Source organism: Zosterops lateralis, assembly GCF_965231275.1.
Source record: "Zosterops lateralis genome assembly, chromosome: 24".
Taxonomy (NCBI): domain Eukaryota; kingdom Metazoa; phylum Chordata; class Aves; order Passeriformes; family Zosteropidae; genus Zosterops; species Zosterops lateralis.
In genome coordinates this window covers 4,554,271-4,575,432 of record NC_139784.1, presented here as the reverse complement: position 1 = coordinate 4,575,432, position 21,162 = coordinate 4,554,271, and the positions used below count along the sequence as shown (strand labels likewise).

The window sequence follows — 21,162 nt, the reverse complement described above, 5'->3', positions numbered from 1 at the left end:
TCAGCCGGCAGAGGGGGAAATGCTCCTGTGTTTGTGTGTGTACGTGTACATACATGTCCGTGCATGCCCATACGGGTCTGTACCTGTGCTCTGAGGCTGCGGCCCCAGCTCTGCCTGCACATACGTGTGCATGAGCGTGCACACATGTGCACACGTGTGTATTCTGGGACTGCGGTCGGGGGGTGTGTGTGTGTGTGTGCACGGGGCTGCAGCGTCTGCGGGCTGCGCCTGTGCTGCAGTGGGGGCTGCAGCCGCTCCCTGCAGGGGGACACGCGTGTGCGTGTCCGTACGGGTGTGCTGGGGCTGCAGCCTCTGCAGAGGGGGTGCTGCGGGCTTGTGCGGTGTGTGCACGTTCTTGCACACGTCCGGCAGGAATTGCAGAGCTCTGTGTGTGTGTGCACGGTGAGAGTTCAGCCCCGTGGAGAGGGGTGTGCGCGCCAATGGGGAGGTGCGGACCCCGGGAATCGCACACGGCACAACCACCCCCTCCCCGCGTGTGTGTGTATGTGGGGGGCTCATAGCGGTGGGTCCCTTTGTGTCGCCCCCCCGCCCCGCCGTGTCCCCTCCCGCCGCGGGACCGGCCCGTGACCCGGGACCCCCCCGTGGGGCGGGGAGCCGGTACCGCCACTCTCGGGAGCCCCCGAGCGGCCGCCCCCGGTACTGCGGCGCGGGCCCCCCGCCCCACGCGTGTCCGCGTGTCACGACCCCCCCCCCCGGCCCGGGGGGAGCGGCGTGGGCAGGGACCGTCCCGGGGGTGCCCCGGTAGGGACCGGCCCCGCTCCTCACCCCCCGGGATCCCACCGCCCCCACCGCCGCCGGCGCATGCGCGCCGAGCCCCGTTCGCCGGTTCCCGGGGTCCCGTGCCCGGTACCGACCCCCGCCCCGCCGCCCCCCCGCGCGGCTGCTCATCCCCGGGCCGGGGCCCGCTCCGCGCCCATGCCCCCCGCGCCCCCCGCGCCGCCGCCCTGCCCCGCCGGCGGGCGGTAACGGGGCCCGGCCATGCGGTCCACGGCGTTCCGGGGGGGCGGGCGGCGGCGGCCCGAAGGGGCGGGCGGGGAGGAGGAGGAGGAGGAGGGGGAGGAGGGGGAGGAAGGCCCCGCTCCGCCGGCCCGGCGGCCCCGGGCCCCGCCGCCGCTGGGGGCACACACGGGCCGCGGCTGCGGGGTGGCGGAGCGGGAGCGGGAGCGGAGCGGGGCCGCGGCGGGGCCGGCGGCCGGCGGGGGCAGGGCCGCGGCGGGGGATGCGGGCGGGCTGCCCGGGGAGGCGGCGGCGGCGGCGGGGCCGGGAGCGGGGCCGGGGCCGGGGCCGGGGCCGGGAGCGGGGCCCGCCGAGCCGGGGAAGCGGCGGCCCGCGGCCCGCGCAGCGATGGGCGCCGGCGGAGGGTCGCCCGGGCAGGCCGCCTGCCTGCGGCAGATCCTGCTGCTCCAGCTGGACCTGATAGAGCAGCAGCAGCAGCAGCTGCAGGCCAAGGAGCGGCAGATCGAGGAGCTCCGGGCCGAGCGCGACACGGTACGGCGGGGGAGGGGGGGGGGTGGGGTGGGGGGGGCACCGGGGAGGAGGAGGAGGGCGGGAATGCGGCACGGAAGGGGTTAACTCCCGCCAAGGTTAACCCTTGCTTGGGTTTAACCCCCCCCTCCCCCAGATTTAACCCTGTGGGGTGACACCACCACCCCCCCCGGGGTTAACCCCCCCTTTGGGTTTAACCTCTCTCAGGTTTAACCCACCCCCCCGTGGGGTGATCCCAACCCCAGGGTTAACTTAACTCCCCCTTGGTTTAACACCCCTTTATGGGGTGACCCCCTCTATAGGGTGATCCCCACTAGATTTAACCACCCCCAGCTTTAATACCCCTCCTGTAGGGTGGTATTAACCCTCCCCCAAGGGTTAATGGCTCCCCAAACACCACCCAGGGGTCCCTGGGCTTGTGGTGGAATTTTGCCCATGGACAGGAAAGTTCCCAATGCCCGTGACACCCAAGGGGTTAATGCCCCCCCCTTTTAGGGCTAATGCTCCCCCCTATTTGGGGTTAATACCCCCCACTTTGGGGGTTGATTTCACTTCTCTTTGGGGGTTAATTCTTTCCCCTCGACGGTTAATTTACTCTCCTTTTTGGGGTTAATACCTCCCTCTTTGGGGTAATAACCCCCTTTATGGGGGTTGATTTTACTTCTTTTTTTGGGGGATTAATTCAGTGCCCTTTTTGGGGGTTAATGTGCCCCCTTCTTTGGGGGTTAATTCCACCACCTCCTTGGAGGTTAATTCTGCACCCCATGAGAGTTAATGCCCCCCCAGTTTTGAGGGTTAATACTGCACCCCTTTTTTGGCGTTAATGCCCCTTCCTCCCCCCACTTTGGGGGTTGATTCCACCTCTCTTTGGGGGTTAATTCCATCCCCTTGAGGGTTAATAACAACCCCTCTTTGAGGGTTATTTCTGCTCCCCTCGGGGGTTAATGTTCCCCATTTTTGGGGGGTTAATGTCCCCCCCATAGGGGTTAACGTCCAACCGCCGTGTCACCCTGGGGCTTAGCGGGGGTTAATTAACCCTGGGGGTTAATATGCCCCTGATGGCAGTTAACCTGCTCTCCCCACGGCACCGCTGGGGTTAATGCCCCCCCATGGCTGTTAATGCCCCACATCGGGACTTGCTGTTCTCCCCTCATGGAGGGCGCCCCTGGGGGGTTTAACTGCCCCCATTTCGGGGTTAACGACCCCCGCTGGCACCCCAGGGGTTAATGCCCCCCCCTTGGGGGTTAGTGCTCTCCCCCCATGGCACTGCAGGGGTTAATATCCCATTCTTTGAGAAGTAATGCCCTCGATGGGGGCGTCTGCCCCCCTCTTCATGGGGGGGGGGGTACATAACCCTCCGGGGGGTTAATTCCCCCCTCCCCAAGGGGTTAAACACTCCCCAGGGGCAATTCTGCCCCCCTTCCCGAGGGCTGAGGGCCCCCCCGGAGGTCTCTGCCTGCCCCAGGCCTGGGTTCCCCCTCGGGGGTCGCGGGTCGCCCCGGGGGTCGCACCCCCCCCGGACAAAGCGGCGGGGGCACAAAGGGCGGGGGCGGGGCGGGGGTTAACGGGTTAACGGGCCGCCGCCCGTTGCCGGGGTAACGGCTCGGGGCGGGGGGGGGGCTTAAAGGGGCCGCGTCACCGCGGGCACCGGCCGGGACACGGCCACAAGGGATGTCGCCCTGGCTGCTCAGAGCTGCACTCTCACCCCGGGGATGTGGGGCCCCTCACATCATTGAGAGGCTGTCAGCTTTGGGGGGGGGATGCTGTGGGATCCTCACTGCTGAGCTGTGCTCCCTTGTCCCCTCCCTCCTCCCTGCACCATAGGTGTCCTGTGTGTCACCCCAGACATGCCATGTGTGCCCCTGCCACAGGTAGCCTACTTGTGTGGCCCCCCCACATTGCCCTGCCTGTGCTGTGCCCCCATGGGTGTTGTGTCACCCTACAAATGCTGCATGCTCCCTTTTCACAGCCATGGGTCACCCCCTGCCAGCCCCACAGCCCTGTGGCCATGTGCCATCAGCGGCGGTGGCCGTGCCCAGCTGCAGTGTCTGTGTCAGCAGCGGTGGCCCCGGTGGTGGCAGGAAGGACGGGGACACCCCACGTGATGTCACCGCAGGCAATGCCGCGTCCCCCAACATGGAGGAGCCACTGCGGCAAGTCCGTGATGGGACTCCAGGGGCTGCCCCTGCCTGGGCACAGCCTCCCGGGGTGACACTGGTGGGGAGGTGGGACCACCACGCCCTGGGTGCACTGGGCTCTGTCCCCCAGGGCTGGGTCCCCCCACAGCCATGTCCTCGAGGGGTGCCAGGACCTCCCCCCCCCACTCTGCTGTGCAAAGCAACGCCTTTAAATGGTGCAGGGGGGGCTGGGGGCAGGTGAACATGGGCAGGGGTCACCAGGTGCTCTTTAAGCCCACAGCTAATTGCAACCCCCCCCTTCCTGCATCCTCCGTGAGGATACACAGAGGGTGGGACCCCCAAATTCTCTGTTTTCTGCTGCCCCATCTCTGGAAATATTCAAGGCCACGTTGGACAGAGTTTGGAGCAACCTCGGATAGTGGTAGATGTCCCTGTCCCTGTCCCTGCCCCTGGTAGGGGATGAGACTGGGTGGGCTTTAAGGTGCCTTCCAACCCAAACCATTCCTGGATTCTTTGATTCGATGAAATCCCCCCCTCAAACTGGGGTTTGCAGCTGTGTACAGGCAGAGGCAGTGCTGGTGCAGGAGAAGCAGCCAGAGAGTGGCCATTTTGTGCCATTGGACATCCAGTGGCAGCTGCCCTGGGATGCCCACGGGGGTGACCCCTCCCCAAGGTGACCCTCCCTCACCTGCCTTGCAGCTCCTGGCGCGGATCGAGCGCATGGAAAGGCGGGTGCAGCTGGTGAAGAAGGACAGTGAGCGGGAGAAGCACCGCATCTTCCAGGGCTTTGAGGTGGATGAGAAGCCAGAGGTGGAAACGTGTGAAAAGCTGCCTCTGGAGTGTCCCCAGGACCTGCTGGAGCCTCCCCCGACCCTGCAGCCCAAGCACTTCCCCTACGGCAGGAACGGGAAGGGGCATAAAAGGTACAGAGTGCGTGGGGGGCTGTGTGGGGAGAAGGGAGGACATTCCATATGGCTTCACCCTCTGTTTATGGGGCTGGCACTGCCCAGCACCTTTGAGGTGTTTGAGGAGGCCACCCAGCACCAGGAACACATCCCTGTGTCCAGGAGAACCTCAAGAAAGCCTATGTGGGGAGTGCAGGGTCCCAAAATGGTGGGGAAGCCCCTCTGTAAACTGCTAAAGTCTGGCTCTGATGCAGCAGCCCTGGCTTGGGGGTGCCAGGAGCTCCCCACAGTGGCAAGGATCCATGTGCCTGGCTCAGCTCTTCTTCCTCCTGCAGGAAGCCAACGTTTGGGAGCGCGGAGAGGAAGACGCCTGTTAAAAAACTAGTGTCAGAGTTCTCCAAAGTGAAGAGTAAAACTCCAAAGCACTCCCCGGGGAAGGAGGAATCGGGCGGCTCCTTGGCTGAAACTGTTTGTAAACGAGAACTGCGGAGCCAAGAGACTCCGGAAAAACCCCGGTCGCTCCTGGAGACCCCACTCAGAGCTTCAGCCCCACCAAAGGGCCCTGGCACCCACCCCAAGGAGAAAGGCTTTGTCAGCGAGGCCGACGACCTGCCCTATCTCTCCACCACCGAAATGTACTTGTGCCGCTGGCACCAGCCGCCCCCATCGCCGCTGCCGCTGCGGGAACCTTCTCCCAAAAAGGAGGAGACCGTAGCAAGTAAGGATGGAGAGAATGATGGAGAAGCTGCTGGGGCTGAGCCAGCCTAGGAACAGGGCTCAGCACCCTCATTCTGAATCTGGGAAAGGGCTCCCACATTTCCAAAGGGAGTGCCTGTGGCGCTGGGAAAGGTGCCATGCTGTTGGCTCCTTCTGCTGCAGTGGGTGCTGGCTCTGGGCTCTCCCAAATTTCATCTTGGGCTCACCCCACTCTGGACAGGGCTCGTGGCTGGTGTTTGTTGGAGCAAGTGGTGAAGCAACTTGTGGGTGGGTGGGAAACGTGTCTCTGGCTCATGCCATGGTGACACAGCACCTGGGTCACCTGCTGTCCCCAAATCCAGTGCTTGTCCTGCCTTGAGCCCAGTGAGGTTTGGTACCAGTGATGGGAACTGGGCTGTGGCAGGTGGCTCAGCTCTCCAGCTCTGACAGATCCTGGCACATCCCTGGGAGTGCCTCAGGTTTGCTTGTGTGCTTGGCCAAGGGGGTGGAGATGAGCTCTGCAGTCCTGTGGCAGCTCACACTGCTGGCTCAGGATGGGGATCTGGGCATCCCAAGCTGTGCTTCAAGAGGAAGGGTGGGTAGGAGGGGAGCGGGGAGATGGTGAGATGGAGCAGGGGTGGTGGGGATTCAGTTGTGGGGTAACACCCTCCTCCTTGTCCTGCAGTTCCGTCTTGGAGGGACCATGTCGTGGAGCCCCTGAGAGACCCCAACCCCTCAGACGTCCTGGAGGTACGTGAGCCATCGGAGCTGGCAGTGCCACAGGGGCTTTCCAGGCTGTCCCACAGTCCCAGAGCTGGTGGCATCTCATCCCCTCATCCTGCATAAACCCTGGCTGTGGTTGGGGGGCTGAGATGGGAGATCTGGCCCTGGGATGATGCACTGATTGATCCCCATCTGGTGTTGTTGCAGAACCTGGACGACAGCGTCTTTTCCAAACGGCACGCAAAGCTGGAGCTGGATGAGAAACGAAGGAAAAGGTGGGAGCAAAGGGAGCAGTGGGGGTCTGGAGTCCCAATCTTACAAGGGAAGGGTCCTGGGGCATCACCTGGAGCAGGGGGCAGGGCAGGGATGGGCACCAGGAATGCTGCAGGAGGAGGGATGCTCTCACATCACTGGCAACCAGTGCAGCCCCATGATTTGGGGGAGTCTGGCACTGCCCATGGCTCCTCACCTCCCCAGCCATCCTGTTTTCCAGGTGGGACATCCAGCGGATCAGGGAACAGAGAATCCTACAGCGGCTGCAGCTCCGAATGTACAAAAGGAAAGGGATTCAGGAGTCGGAACCTGAAGTTACCTCATTTTTCCCTGAGCCAGATGATGGTGAGGCTTGGGAAGGGGTTGTCGGGGATTTGGGTACAGATGGGGAGGTCTCAGAAGTCTCACACGCTCTGGTGTCTCTCCACAGTGGAAAGTTTGCTCATCACCCCTTACCTGCCCGTTGTCGCCTTTGGCCGGCCCTTGCCCAAACTGACCCCACAGTGAGTACTGGGGGCGGGAGGCGATGGGGCTGGGGAGTGCTGGTGTGACTCCTAGAAAGGTGCCCTGCCCGTTTTGGGTCTGGACGTTGCCATTTTGGGTGGAGACAGTTCTGCAGTGACACCAGCTGTGCCCACAGGAACTTCGAGCTGCCCTGGCTGGACGAGCGCAGCCGCTGCCGGCTGGAGGTGCAGAAGAAGCAGACGCCTCACCGGACCTGTCGGAAATAAGGGAGATGCTGGGAGCTCCAAACCACCTCCAGGAGCTCCAAACACCTCCAGGAGCTCCGTATGTCCTTGGAGGGGCTCTGAACACCTCCACGGCACCAGAAGTTCTGCCATCGCCGGGTCACCACCAGCTGCTGCCTGCTCCGTGCTGACGGATGGTTTCGTTCTTTGATCCCAGTTTTGTTCATTTGGGTTTTGGAACGTTTCCCGGACTCATCCCCCTGCACTGGCACCGGCTTCCCAGTGCCACTAGCCAGCAGCTCCACTCCCTGGGGCAGCAGGCAGATCCCAACCCCATCCTGGAGTCCCCGCCGTGTGCTGCCCCTGCGCTCTGCAGCCTGTGGCCTTGGAATCTGGGGCTTCTCACCGTGTCTGGTGGGAGCACGGGGATCACCAGCACCAGATCCCGTGTCTGGGGGTGCCACATCCCCCAGGACTCACCCGCTGCTGCCTTCATGTTGTGTTTAGTTAGAAAGCAGGATAAACAGCGGATTGTGTTGGAGCTGGCTGGGCCCTGGAAACTGGGATTCTCTTTTGGGAGGTTTTCCCCCCTCTTTGGGGGTTTTCCTCTCTGGAGTTGGTTGGCGGGGGCAGAGGGGACAGTTAAAAAGGAAAAATTTAGTTTTTTTTTTTGGTTTTTTTTTGTGAAATAGAAACCCTGTGCGCACAATTTGGGGGGTTTTCATGTTTTTTTAAAATGTAATTTAAATGTTTTGAGGCGGGCGAGGGGTTTGCTGTGAGGGGGGGCGATTATTGCCTATCCGAGCCCCTGGGTGCTGCTGGACCCTCTCGGTGCTGGATGGGTGGGGAGGGGCTCCATGGGCAGGGGCTCCATGTGCCCCCCTTTTTCCCCTTTTTTCTCCCTATCTCCCCCCTTTTTCCTCCTATCTCCTCCTTTTTTCCTCACCTTCCAAGCCCCCTTTTTTCCACATTTTTTCCTCCTTTTTCCCGCTTTTTCCTGTCCCTACACTGAGCCTGTGCCCCCCCAGTCTTATCCCCCACTGCCCCCCTCTCTGTAATTAACCCCGAGCTTATTGGACGCCGGAAAACTCGTTTACAAAAAAAAAAAAAAAAGAAAAAAAACCTTAGAAAAAAAAAACTTTAAGGAAAAAAAAAACCTAAAAAAACACCCCACCTTTAAAAACCCGGAAATTGTTAAAAAATCGATAAAAGTTCTAAAACCGCCGAGTTCTAAACACGTTACGGGAGGGGGTGCGGTCACGCGCGGACGCGCCCGCTCGCTGGTTTTATTTTATTATTTTTTATTGCTTTTCGTTGTTGGATTTTTTTGTTTCTGTTGGGTTTTTTTTACAATAAACAAGGAAAAGTCTGTTGGCTGCTGGTGTTTTCTCACCCCACCCCCATTTACCCGCCCTGCGGCGTGACGTCATTTCCGCGGGGCGGTGACGTCACCGGCGCGCGGGCGGCGCGCGCCCCCTGGCGGGTGGCGGGGAGGGGGGGAAGGGGGGGGGCACCGCGCGCGCCGCTCCCGTGGTGCCCCGCGGCCAAGATGGCGGACCGGCGGCGGCAGCGCGCCTCGCAGGACAGCGAGGACAGCGAGGGCTCGGCGGCCTCCGACAGCGCCGGATCCGCGCCCGGCTCCCCCCGCTCCGCCCGCTCCCGCTCGGCATCCGGATCCCGCTCCCGCTCCCGGTCCGGCTCGCCCCGCCTGCCGCACCGCCCGCCGCGCGGCGCCGCGGGGGCCCTCGGCACTGGGCCGCGGGGCCGCGGGACCGAGAGCGCCGGTGGGGCGGGGGGGAAGAGCGCGGCCGAGTCGGAGTGTGTGAGTGAGGGGTGGGGGCTCGGGGACAGGGGGCTCTGGTGTCTGAGTGTGGCCGGGGGGAAGTCGGGGAGCTTGGGGACACTGAGGGCCCTGGGGAGAGAGGGAGCGGTCTGCGCGGGGTGTTCTGGTGTCTGCGGGAATCAGAGGGGAGGTTGGGGGCCCTGGGGAAAGGTGGGAGGGGGCTGAGGGATGTTCTGGTGTCTGGAGGCCCGGGGGGAAGGCGGGGGAGTTGGGACACGGAGGACCCAGGGCAGGGAGGGGGCTGAGAGAGGGTTCTGGTGTCTAAGGGGGGCCTTGGGGAGGAGTGGGGGGGCTCCGGTGTCGGGGAGGTGTGGGGGAAGTTGTAGGACTGATATTGGGACCTTGGGGATTTGGGGACAGTGGGGACAGAGTGGGGGGTGGAGAGCTGAGGGAGCACTGGTCTGGGGAATTGAGCTGAACTCCCCTGCAGTGTGTGTGGGAGAGCTGGGCTGGGGCAGCCTCAGGTGGGGTGGGCACTGCACCCTCCAGCACCACCAAGGGGCTTTGCTCCAGCTCCTTGTGCCCTGTGGCTGGATCTCCCTGCTCCGAGATCCTCTCCCTGCTCCTGGGGTCCTGTCCCTGCTCTGGGGTCCCTGCAATAAGGGCAGGTGTGTGGTGGATGCTGCTGTCTCACCCACCGTGCAGTTCTGTTCTTGCAGTTCACATCCAGGTGCAATTCCCTCCTGGCTTGGGTTCTGATGGTGGTTATTTCCAGCTCTTTCCTGCTTTGGGTTCTAGGACTGGTTATTTCCAGCTCCCCCTGACTCTCTCTGTGTTTTTCTGTGGTGATTTTGGGTTTATCTTGTTGCCTTGATCAGGTTGTTTGTGCTCTGGGGTGGTTTTTCCTGTACAGTTGGGTTGATCTTTGTCCTTATGCTGGAATCACGGAATGGTCTGATTTGAAAGGAACCTTAAAGCTCATCCAGTTCCACCTTCTGCCACGGGCAGGGACATTTTCAGCTATCCCAGTTTAATCTAAACCCCGTCCAACCTGGCCTTGGACACGTCCTAGGATGGGGCAGCCACAGCTTCTCTGGGCAGCAGTTTTACTGAGCACTTTTCCTGCTCTGACCTGTTTGCTTCATCCAGCCCCTTCCCTGAGCTGAGTCCTGCTCAGCCTCTCTTTGTTATTCCCTGTTCTTGCCCTTTCCCTGGCTCTCAGCTGTCAAGGAAGGGATCCTGCCTCCCTTGTCACTGTCACTGTCATTCTGTTCCCTGGAGACCCAGCACTGTCATTATGTGCTTTGCTCTCAATAATTCCCCACTGTAGCTGCTCTAGAAGGTTCTTGGAGAAAGGCTCTGGGAGCCTGGAATTTGTTTCTTCTTGGTCACTGGAGCTGAACTGCCCAGGGTGGATGGAATAGGGTCGGGACCAGACCTTGTCATTGTGTCTGGGATCATGGGGTGCTGGTATTAGGAAAAATGGACATTAGGATAAAGGAGTAGCTGTAAGGAAAAGGTATTGAGGCAGTAGATAATAAAGAAAGTGTATTTTGACTAAGAAAGTGTGTTTTGACTGTGGAAACATGTTTTGACTGTGAAAGTATGTTTTGACTAAGAGAGTATGTTTTGAGGGAAATTTTTTTAATGGAAGGGGTGGTCGGGCACAGACTGTGCATAGAGGGATGGAATCCCCATCCCTGAAGTGTACAGAACGTGTGGATGTGGCTTTTGGGGACGTGGTTTAGTTCTGACATGGGGCTGGTGCTGGTTGAAGGTTGGACTTGATCTTCAAGATCTTTTCCAATCTAAAAAAATTCAGTTATTCTGTGGTTTGATAAATCTATGATTCCACGTTGCTGGGACCTGGCTGCTGCCCTCCCCTCCTCTGACACCCCTCTCTTTTCTCTCTCTGCAGGAAAGTGAGGATGGCATTGAAGGAGATGGTGAGTGATGGCTCTTGGGCAGGGTTGTTTGCGTGAAAAAAAAGTAAAAAACAGACAGAACAGCTTTTCCAACCATCTTGTGGTTGTTGCCATGCCAAATATTCCCATGTAACAGCAGGGAAATGTGGGGTACAGGGACAGTGTCCCAAACTGTCCCCTGCTCCCTCCTAAGCTGGCTGTGGCATTGATCTGGGGTGGTGCTGGCATCCACATTCCCTTTGGAAGGGGTTTAGTGCCATGGCAGGGGAGCCCTGCCCTGACCCCACCTCCTTTCCCTCCCCACAGCTGTGCTCTCTGACTATGAAAGCGCCGAGGACTCGGAGGTAAGGGCCATCTCTGTCCTGCCGAGCCACTGATTCCCATGGAATTTCAGCACAAACCCAGTTTTTGTCCTTGGATCTCTTCCACTGACCCCTCTGTCTCCTGAGGAAATGGCCTCCCCCAGTTCCAGCCCCTGGCACTGGGACCAATGTTGCTGTGCTGCTGGGGAAGGTGTAGGGTGTAGGGCTGGGATGTGCAAGGGAAAACCCTTCTGGCTCCTCACACTGGGAACTGGATTTGCCATGGCCAAGAAGAGCGTGGGAGGAGTGTGGGATGCTTGTTGGGTTTTAATTAGTTGTAATTAAAAAGCAAAGTGGTGGTTGGGAGCATCCCAAGAGCTTCCCTCTGTTCTGAGAGAGCAGCCAGAGGGGAGATGCGCTTTGGGAGTTAGGGGATGCCGAGGGAATCCCATCCCACCCATGCCTGGGGGATGTAGGTTCCCCTGGATTTTTAGTTCAGAACTCTAAAGTTTGAGATGTACAGGAGTTTAGAGAAGTTGCGGTCTCTAAGGATTATAGTGAAGGCTTTCTAAGGAAAATCCATCTCTGTTTTGGGAATCTTGAGGGAAAACAGTAGCTAGAGAACATCCAAACCACCAGGCAGAGAAAATCCAAGCTGTTTATTTGGGAATTAATCTCAGTTTGGGGGGTAATTTGTGCTGTTGATGAGGAGGGAGCTGCAGGCTGCAGAGGTGACGAGGCAGCTCCCAGAGCTCTTCCAGCCTGGAATCCTGCGTGGAGGCTCCCGGTGGCAGCGGGGTTGTTGCATCACTGCCGTGCCAGGATGACTCTATTCCTGTACCTAAAAATAATGCCCAGCCTGGGCTTCCCCGGCGTAAACACCGGGAGCAGCCGATGTGCAAAGGGCTGTGTTGAAAGAGGAAAATGGAGCAGGGTTTGGTTAATCACCCCGAGCTATTTTTAGTTCGGCTCCAGCCTCCAGAGGCTCCTGGGGGTGAAACCAGGTCATGCTCCTGAGCGGAGTGAGTCAGCTGAGGAACTCCAGGGAATTTGGAAACGTGGCCCTGGCTGGATCCAGGCCCTCAGTGTGGAAGGAAAGGCCTGAGATCACCAGTCTTCCCAGTCTGGAGGAGCCTTTTTGGAGTAGTACGATGCCACATTTTTGTGGGGAGTTGATCCTAGCTCCATTCCAGAGAGCCTCCTGGATCCTCCCTCTCTTGGGTGATGATGGATTTAACCTTTGTTTTTCCTATGAAAATATGGGGATAGGAAGAATTTTAGGAGCTATTTGTCTGCTTTGGAAGGGTCATGTCTAACAGCTGAAACAGGGATCTAACTCCAGAATTGAGAGAATTTCTGAGTGATCTGTTGCTGGATCTAACTCCAGATTTGGGGAGATTCCTGGCAGATCTGTTGCTAATGCAGCGCATTTGAGTCACTGGGTGTCTCCCAGGCAGAGGAAGAGGATTACAGCGAGGAAGAAAGCTCCAAGGTGGAGCTGAAGCAGGACAGCAACGATTCCTGCGAGTCGGTGGCCAGAGGGGAGAAGGGGAGTGAGAAGGCGGATCCCAAGGGAGCGGTGACGGGCGAGCGGCAGAGCGGGGACGGGCAGGTGGGTGTCCCACGGCTCCGGGCTGGGGGCTGGCAGCAGGACTGCTGCAGTGGTGAGAGCTCCCTGCTTCTGACAGGAGAGCACGGAGCCTGTGGAGAAAAAAGTTGGGAAGAAGGTTCCCAAGCACCTGGACGACGATGAGGATCGGAAGAACCCAGCGTACATCCCACGCAAGGGGCTCTTCTTTGAGCACGACCTCCGAGGGCAGACGCAGGAGGAGGAGGTCAGGTACGTGAGTGTCCCCCTGGGGCTCTGGGAGGGACAGGCCAGCTTCCAGGCCAGCCTCTGGCAGCAGGGCTCCTTGCTTCAGTGGGATGCACTGGGAAGTCTGTGCTGCTGTTACCTGCTCTGTGTCCTGCCAGCACACTTCAGCTCTTTGTTTTGAAGGAGAGATACAAAAAAAAAGCCTTGTGCCAGGCAACAGTGACTATTGGAGCTGCTTTTCCCAAATAGCATTGGGTCACCAGCAGCTGCTGTCCAGGAGGAGCAGGAGGAAGGAGGGTTGCTGCCTCTAGTGCATTCCCTGCCCCAGGAATGCTCAGGCTCTGTGTGTGGAACTGCTCAAAACTGCCACATCTTGGCCTTACAGCCCCTTTCTCCTCCCTGTGTCCCTTTTCCAGGCCAAAGGGCCGTCAGCGGAAGCTGTGGAAGGACGAGGGGCGCTGGGAGCACGACAAGTTCCGTGAGGATGAGCAGGCCCCCAAGACCAGGCAGGAGCTGATTGCACTGTATGGATATGACATCCGCTCCGCCCACAACCCCGACGACATCAAACCCCGGAGGATGCGCAAACCACGGTGAGCCCCAGAGTCACGCCAGGGCCTGGATTGTCCCAGGGACAGGGGCCAGGTCTGGAGCTCCAGATAGGGAAAGCTCTGTCACACGGGACCATGTTTCTGGGGTTTCTAGTTGTGCATGCTGGGGTGATGTTCCCTGACACAGTTGATTCCTCCCACCCAGGGGTTTCTTTCTAGTGAGTTGTTCTATTTTTCTCCCTCAGGTTTGGAAGTCCCCCTCAGCGAGACCCCAACTGGTCCAACGAGAGGCCCCCCAAGCCCCCGAGGCACCAGGGTGCCAAGAGCCCCTCGGCTCCCCCACGGTCCTTCAACAGCCGCAGTTCTGCCAGCGCTGGCAGGATGCCCCCTGCCAGGAACTACCCCAGGATGGGCGGCTACAAGGAGACCCGTCCTGGCTACCGGGCTTCGGAGGCGACTGTCCCGCACCGGAACGGGGAACAAGCCAAGCAGGAGAGTGGCTACCGGGGGAAGCGTGCAGAGCAGAGCCCGTCAAGGGACACATCCCCTGAGCTGGAGGTGACACATGTCCACGGCAGCCCTGGGAAGGAGGAGGGGGCTCTGGAAAACCAAGCCACGGCTGCTGATGCTGCGCAGCCACCACCGGACAGACCAGTAGAGAAAAAATCATATTCCCGAGCAAGAAGGACCAGAGTCAAGGCTGGGGAGGCGGGGAAGCTGGCAGAGGAAGTGCCTGCATCTGAGGGGCTGGCTCCCATGATTCCAAAACCCACGGCAGCCGAGACCTCCCCCCCGCCAGCCAAGAGCAACTGGGAGTCACCAGTGGAATCCAACGTGGATGGACTTGAGCAGGAGATGACCCAGATGAACCTGACGGAGCAGAACTGGAGCCCGGGGCAGTCGCAGTTCATCCCGCCCCGGGAGATGAGGGGTAAGTGGGAGCAGCCTCACGGTTTTCCAGCAGCCCAGTGCCTCCTGATCTGGGCAGTTGGTTGGAGCTGAGCTGTCTCTGCCCAAGCTCCGTCCCAGAGTGGGTGCAGAGCTGATGTTTCCTGCTGAGAAAGTGCAGTATGGACACAACAGCAGAGAAAAAGGGAAATTAAGCATTTCAGTGTAGGTGAATGGAATTAGTGCTGTGAAGGATGGGAGATCCTTTCCCTGTCATGTGAATCACAGCAAGACTGACCCCTGCTGCAGGAGAGCATGAGATAAGGATCAATGACTGGCCTCTGTGGTGTCCTGCTAGGAACAGGAAGGAACTTTTCCTTGTTTATCAGCTCATTTCCTGGCACTGGGATTTGGTTGCCAATAGCCGAGGCCTGGCTGGGATTGACAAATCACTTTGTGCTTGGGAAGAGGGAGGGACGTGGGACAGAGTTACCCTGGTGCCAGCTGAGGACAGTTCCAGTTGCACATCCACAGAGAGGTGATCCAGGTATAATTATCCCTTTGCAGAATTAGAGTCTGTTCTGAGAAGTGTTAGAATGCTTCCCGAGGGGAGTAAAACTGGAGCAAGGAGAAGGAAGCGACTTGCTGCTTTCATAAGCATCTGTGAGGTTGAGGTCATGGAACCAGAAGTCATTTGGTACTGATGGGACTGTGAAGTCTGTGAGAACAGACCCCTGGACAGGCTGGAAAGATCACAGTGGGATGAGAGTTCAAAAGTGCTGAGTTTCTCTGGTTTGGGTTTATTTTTTTAATGCGCAAAAATGAAGCAAATTCCCAAATTTCCCACAGGCCAGCTCTTGGCTGCAGGTACACGATCATGTTCTGCTGTGAGAAGGATGATGTCTCTGCTGTCCCTTTTTTGTCCCTAGCAGAGAAGGGAGGAGTTATTCTGGGAAGCATTTGCCTCTCATCAGTCCATTCTGTATCCCTCTGCCTGTATTTGTACTGTCAGTGATCCATGAGCACTTCCAGTATTTGTTTTGTCCAGTTTCACTCCCTTGGAATCACCTGTGATCACCTTGGCACTGTGGTTTTAAGCCATGGTTTAAAATACACTTCACTTTGAATTCACATGAATTCACTTTGCTGTTTGAATCCAAAGGAGACTGTGATAAAAGTGTTTACACCCTGCAAAGGGTTTAAACTGCAGCTTCAGATCCCATATGGATCCTTGATCCACCTGGAAAAGATCTGTGTCTCAGCAGACACAGAGCTCAGAGCAGGACCTGAGTTTCAAGCTGGGGATTTAGTTTTGAAGCAGGATTTAGGCGTTGCTGAGCACTGTGGGTTGAGTATGCAATGACAAAACAGCCTCTAATTTTTCCCAAAATATTTAAAATCACCGGGGCGATGAAGTCCAAAGGTTCTGTGTCATGGGAGCGAGAGCTGAGCCACAGCCACGCCCCCAGGCGAGGCAGCTCCAGCCTGGGAACCAGCACAAACCACAGTAATAACCAGTCTGTTCCTTCCTCAGGTATTCCCAACCATATGCACGTGGGAACTGGGCCACCGCCGCAGTTTAACCGGATGGAGGAGATGGTAACGCGTGATCCCGGAGCGTGACTCCGGCCCCGCGGCGCGCGGGAGACGGGCTCTAGTTGTGGTGGGGTTGTGATAATCACAGGCTGTTGATAGCTCGGCCTTTCACCTTGTGGGGGTGTTTGGGGGTGAGCCAGGAGAGGTTTGGGGTTTGGGGGTGCCCCACAGCCCCCCTGACCCCTGGACTCTCACAGGCAGTGCCAGGGGGCCGAGTGAAGCGTTACTCGTCGCAGCGGCAGAGACCCCCCGTGCCGGAGCCTGCGCCCCCTATGCACATCAGTATCATGGAAGGGCACTACTACGACCCATGTGAGTGTTTTCTTCCTGCTTCTGTGGTTTCACGTGTGCTCGGAGCTGAGCAACTGGAGCAGGGATACCCCAAATCTTGTCAGGGTTAGGGCTTTGTCTTCTCTTCAACTTTTTGTAGTGGCACTGTGTCCCCTTATCCAGTGTCTAAAAGGCAGCTGGGAGCCTGCCTTGTTGTGTTTAAACCCATGGAATTATCCCTAGCGTTACCCGCTCTCTATGCCAGGGCTCTTAGGACACCCCAATTCTTCCCGAGAACTGGGATTTAAATTGAACTTTAAATCAGGTCTTTGACATGTGAGCATGGGGAGAACAGGACTGGGGATGGATTAGGAATTCCCTCCAGCATTTAAAGTGTTAGAGAAGAAATTCCCTGAGTATTTTCCTGTTTTCTAAAGGGAGTAGGAGGCTTTTCTTTAGGGAGCATGTGGCATTTGTGAGCCCTGGAGCCTCTCTGTGCTGTGGGAGCCCTTGGGGCAGGCTGGGCTGTGTGCTCAGCTTCAGGGGAATGAAATTCCATGGAGTTTTTCCTCACAGCCTGTCATGTGTTGTTGCAGTACAATTCCAGGGACCAATCTACACCCACGGTGAGAACCCAGCCCCGCTGCCGCCCCAAGGGATGATTGTGCAGCCGGAGATGCACCTCCCTCATCCAGGTGAGGAGCCAGTGGGACATCCTGGACCTGGGGAACAGAGAACTCTGCTCTCCACAGCCTCTATCACAGGGGGGAATCCATTTTCCTTAATTTCTACAACATGGAAGAGATCTGCTCCTTCCTACAGTGAGGCTGAACCGGTATCAGTTCTAAGGAAAGAAAAAATAGGTATTTCTGGAGGTTCCAGCCGGTGCAGGGGAACTGAACCTTTGGCAGCTCCCAACTGGATATTTGCAGGTCCCTGTAGGGCCTCACCAGGCTGGGCCACTCCCTTCCGTGGGCACTGGGCTGGTTCCTCACTCCCTGGCCCTGTAGCTCAGGAAAAAGCAGAACTGGGAGCTGTCGAACATGTTCTCCTCTTGCCCACACAAATTGTTTCCTGCAGTGGAGTTGCAATGGGGCCGTGTCTGGTTCTGGTGAATCCAGAACTGTTGAGGGAGCTGTGCTCTGCTGCTCTGTATCCCTCCCCAGCGTGGGGCTGCAGGGAAGCCTTGGAGCAGAGCACGCTCCTTCCTGCTACTACCCAGAGACGCTCTGGCTTTTTGGGTGACATCTGTCTGCTTCCCGTCACCTCCAGGTTTACACCCCCACCAGACGCCCCCTGCCATGGCAAACCCCGGCCTCTACCCCCCACCAGTGTCCATGCCCCCGGGCCAGCCCCCGCCGCAGCAGCTGCTCACTCCGACTTACTTCTCCGCCCCTGGAGTGATGAATTTCGGGAATCCTGGCTACCCCTACCCCCCTGGAGCTCTGCCCCCTCCACCCCCTCCTCATCTCTATTCCAACACGCAGGTAAGCCGGATGCGCCGTGGCTCCTTCCCAGGCAGGAGCAGATGGGATGGTCTGGAGTGTGGGGTGGGGTGTGTTCTTCGAGGTGTTCCTGGGAGAGGATGTGGAGCAGCTGGGCTGCTCCATGGGGAAAGGCTGCTCGTCATCCCAGAAGGGATTGTTCTCATGGCTGCTGTGCAGCTCCCTCAGTGTGGCAGGCAGTGGGTGAAATCCTGTCCTGGGGGATCTGGAAATGAGGTGTTCCCTTATGGAACAGGGAAACAGTTCCTTCAGGGCCCTGCTGAGCCAAGGATACCTTGGGAATGGCTTTGGAAGTCAGTTCTGTTTGAGATGGAGGCTTGGGAGCTGGCTGGTGTGAGCACCACGGGGATGGATTTTCCTGCTCCGTGGCCCAGCTCTGTCTAAAGTCACTGCTGGGCAGCGAGGAGGCAGATTGGATTGGGTCCCTGAGGAGGCAGATTGGAATGGGTCCTTGAGGAGGCAGATCAGTTCAGATCCCTGGGAAGGCAGATCAGACCAGATCCTATAGGGACATGGATCAGAGCAGACCAGATCCCTGAGGAGGCAGATTGGATCTTAGGATCAGACCAGATCTGATCCTTGTGAGGGGGCAGATAGACCTAATCCATGAGGAGGCAGATCAGACCAGATCCTTGAAAAGGCAGATGAGACCAGAGCAGACCAGATCTGGTGCCGTGGCTGGAGCAGGGCTGACACTCTGTGACTGGAGCAGGGCTGACACGCCGTGGAAGGCTGGAGAGCTGCATGTTCCCTGAGCTCCCAACCATCCCTGCCCTTCCCACTGCTCTGACTGATCCTGGCAGGACCTCACCCTGCTTTGAGGGCAATTTCCCCCCAGGCTAGAGGGCTGGATGTTCAGGGGAGCTGTGTCCAGGCAGAAAAGCATCTGTTGGGAAGTTCAGGCATTCCATGGACTGCAGGGTGAGGGAATCCCATCTGCATAGGCTGTGTCCTGTCCCTGCCAGAGTGATGGGGACATTGGTGAGGGGTGGGGACACACAAAGGGCCTCGGGAGCTGATCTCTGGGGGGCACAGCCCCTCTTGGCTCTGGCTGGGGGCAGCTGTGCAGCCCCAGTGGGTGCTAGGAGGGGCTCACAGGGCCCCCCAGCCCGGAGCTCTGATCCTGCTGCTCCTGCAGGCGCAGTCCCAGGTGTATGGGGGGGTCACCTACTACAACACTGTCCAGCAGCAGGTGCAGCCCAAGCCCTCCCCGCCGCGCCGGACGTCCCAGCCTGTGACCATCAAGCCACCCCCTCCAGAGGTACCATCCCCTCACCGTTGGTCCTTGCGTGTGTGTGTGTGGTGTCACTGGTGTGTGTGAGGCTACAGTTCCCCTCTCTCATCCCAAAAAAATAACATTGTTCCTTTGTAAGGGGAAATCTTAAACTGTCTCATCTCTGACCTGTCCCAAACCTCAGCTTCTCGTTGCAGGTGGTAAGCAGGGCTCCAGTTAATTTGAGTTACTTAAATCTTTAAAACTAAAACCACGTAAAAAGTAAGTCTGAAGTTGGTTCTTTTTTTTATTTTATTTGCTCAGGGTAGAAAACAGGACGATTTTGAGAGGGAAAAATCCAGCCCTGGCTGGAGGAGCTAGGAGGCAGGGAGTTCTCTGGAAGGATAAACGCTGAGAACTCAGCAGATACAGGCAGTAGAGTTAAAGGTTTTTCAGGATGCAAGTGTTTCCCTCTGCTGGGAATGATCTCCTTGCTCCAGTGCTGTGAGCTGTGCATGTGTGAGCGTGCTGGAATACCATGTGTGTTTTTGGTTTCCCGTTCCATACCTTCTTCACGTATGGGAGCCAAGCAAGCCCAGACCCGGGCAGGCATGTGCCGGTGGGTTCCTGTACATGGGGAGGGCTGAGAAGCAAATTCTCTGATGGAGAGGCCCTGTAAAGATGGAAAAATCATGATGGAAAAATCTGGAACCATGAGGAGAGGTTGGCACAGGGGGCTGGTTGTGCTCAGAGAGGTGGGTGGGGGGTTGCTGGCAAGACCCAGCTGTAGCACTGCTCCCCCCATGCAGGAGTTTGGGGGGCCCTAAACCTCTTCTGCTCTTTCCTCTTCCCCCCCTCCCAGGACAGCAAAGGTGAAAAATCGAAGGAGAGGAGCAACACGTAGGGATATGGCCACAGGAATCCCAGCACCAGACTCAGCCCCTCGGCGAGGAGGAAGCTGCCCCTTGGAATGGCTCCTTCCCTGCGCGGAGGTGAGGCAGCGGGAGGAGACACCTGCACTGTGCTCAGGACCAGGCACTTCCCCCGTGGCCCGAGCGGTGCCTTCCCAAAATCCATCTCGCTGCTGCCCAGCCCCTTCTCCCCCGCGCTGGGGCCGCCAAAGAACCAACCCCCGAGTCGGTCCTTGGCCACACGTTCTCCCAACTTCTCCCAGTTACTAAACGTTCCCCACTCCCTCCTGGGGTGTTAAACTCTGCTGGCTTGATCGTGGTCTCTGTTTTTATTTAAGGAATGAAGCAGCTCCTTCAGTAAAGCTGATTTGTTTCTTTTGGGTATTTCGTTTTTATTTGGTTTTGGTAAGCAGCAGTGACATCTCCCCTACCCCAGTTCATTCTTTTCAATTCTCTTTTCAATTAGCAAGTTGATTTCTGCAACTTTCAGAGCAGGGGAAGGGCAATGCAGCTGTGGGAAGCTGTCAGGAATGCCCTACCTGGGCAGGAACCACTTAACTTAGGAGCTCCTCCTGATTGTTTTCCCAACAGACTGTTGGTAACTGGTGTGTGTGAGCTCTCAGGTGGGAATCCATGGGGTGACCCCCATCCCTGCCCCCCCCAGCAGCACAAGAGGACGTTTCCACCCTCCCTCTGCCAAACCCACGGAGAGAGGGGGAGGTTTGTGGGTGCCCAGCACCCCGATGCTGCCCGAGCAGCCCAGCCAGCACCCAAACCAGCTCGGCAGGGCCAGGTTTGCTCCCAGCACTTGGGTGTTGCTGTGGAGGGTGTTGGAACCCGCCCAAACACACCAGGCTGGGCTCTGGCCCTACAAGGAAGCACCTCAGCCCTGTGCCAGCTCCTGCCTCACTTCCCCACGGCAGCCTCGTGTCCCCTTTGGGATTCCTGACCTCATGGGGTGACTGTCACCGCAGCTGTGCCACGCTGATCCTGGCTGGCTCTCCTGTACCGCAGTGCCGCCGCTCTGCATCCCGCATCCCTCCGGCCCCGCAGCTCCAGCCCCGCTCCGGCTTGGCCACGTCCTCACAGCCGTTTGCAAATTGCATTAGGAAACTTGGCAGGGCCGGCTGCTGATTCCTGCCCATTCCTGCCGATTCCTGCTGCTCTCCTGAGCACGTGCCGGGACGCCGTGGGGATGTGCCAGCTGCCGGCGCAGGCACTGGGTGAGGGGGACGTCACCGAGTGAGTGGTGGCTCGGCTGCCCCGTCCCCATCTGTGGCCAGGATGGGGGACTGGCACCCACCTGCCTGTTCTCTGTGTGGATCCCTCATCCACGCCTGGCTCTGCAGCAGAAATTCCTTCTTTGTTTGGTGTTTGTGACTCTGTGACCTTTTGTGTCTTGTTTCAGCCACTGAAGCCACGTTCCCAAAGCAGAATCCCCTCATGTTTTAGATGTCAGTGTGTCATTGACA

At 58.4% G+C, this 21,162-nt stretch overlaps 2 protein-coding genes across 6 annotated transcripts; both read left to right on the top strand.

Moving 5' to 3' along the window:
* Window positions 1-1,312: 1,312 nt before the first annotated feature.
* MSL1 (MSL complex subunit 1) lies at window positions 1,313-7,111 on the top strand. Its single transcript, XM_083877505.1, has 8 exons — window positions 1,313-1,509; window positions 4,344-4,567; window positions 4,885-5,267; window positions 5,931-5,995; window positions 6,176-6,243; window positions 6,462-6,586; window positions 6,672-6,744; window positions 6,882-7,111. Exons 1-8 carry the CDS (start codon window positions 1,366-1,368, stop codon window positions 6,970-6,972), a joined length of 1,173 nt encoding a protein of 390 aa, XP_083733631.1. The 5' UTR covers window positions 1,313-1,365; the 3' UTR covers window positions 6,973-7,111.
* A 28-nt stretch (window positions 7,112-7,139) lies between these two features.
* On the top strand, window positions 7,140-20,072 carry CASC3 (CASC3 exon junction complex subunit). Of its 5 annotated transcripts, none has more exons than XR_014591688.1 (14): window positions 7,140-8,752; window positions 10,632-10,659; window positions 10,945-10,982; window positions 12,394-12,552; window positions 12,629-12,780; window positions 13,173-13,349; window positions 13,553-14,238; window positions 15,730-15,794; window positions 15,989-16,103; window positions 16,658-16,756; window positions 17,334-17,548; window positions 18,705-18,827; window positions 18,985-19,534; window positions 19,642-19,683. XR_014591688.1 is itself a non-coding variant. In XM_083877504.1 (14 exons), exons 1-13 carry the CDS (start codon window positions 8,480-8,482, stop codon window positions 19,018-19,020), a joined length of 2,166 nt encoding a protein of 721 aa, XP_083733630.1. In that variant the 5' UTR covers window positions 7,140-8,479; the 3' UTR covers window positions 19,021-19,061; window positions 19,642-20,072. The 5 variants fall into 5 exon arrangements, 2 of the variants coding, with proteins under 2 accessions (XP_083733630.1, XP_083733629.1); XM_083877504.1 differs by having other exon boundaries at window positions 18,985-19,061; window positions 19,642-20,072; XR_014591687.1 differs by having other exon boundaries at window positions 18,705-19,502; window positions 19,642-20,072.
* The last annotated feature ends 1,090 nt before the right edge of the window (window positions 20,073-21,162 follow it).

Coding starts and splice junctions, on each gene's coding strand:
- MSL1 (XM_083877505.1), top strand. CDS start 1,366: ATGGGCGCCGGCGGAGGGTCGCCCGGGCAGGCCGCCTGCCTGCGGCAG. Junction 4,568..4,884: donor AACGGGAAGGGGCATAAAAG/GTACAGAGTGCG, acceptor TTCCTCCTGCAG/GAAGCCAACGTTTGGGAGCG. Junction 6,745..6,881: donor TTGCCCAAACTGACCCCACA/GTGAGTACTGGG, acceptor CTGTGCCCACAG/GAACTTCGAGCTGCCCTGGC.
- CASC3 (XM_083877503.1), top strand. CDS start 8,480: ATGGCGGACCGGCGGCGGCAGCGCGCCTCGCAGGACAGCGAGGACAGC. Junction 10,983..12,393: donor AAAGCGCCGAGGACTCGGAG/GTAAGGGCCATC, acceptor GGTGTCTCCCAG/GCAGAGGAAGAGGATTACAG. Junction 12,553..12,628: donor GGCAGAGCGGGGACGGGCAG/GTGGGTGTCCCA, acceptor TGCTTCTGACAG/GAGAGCACGGAGCCTGTGGA.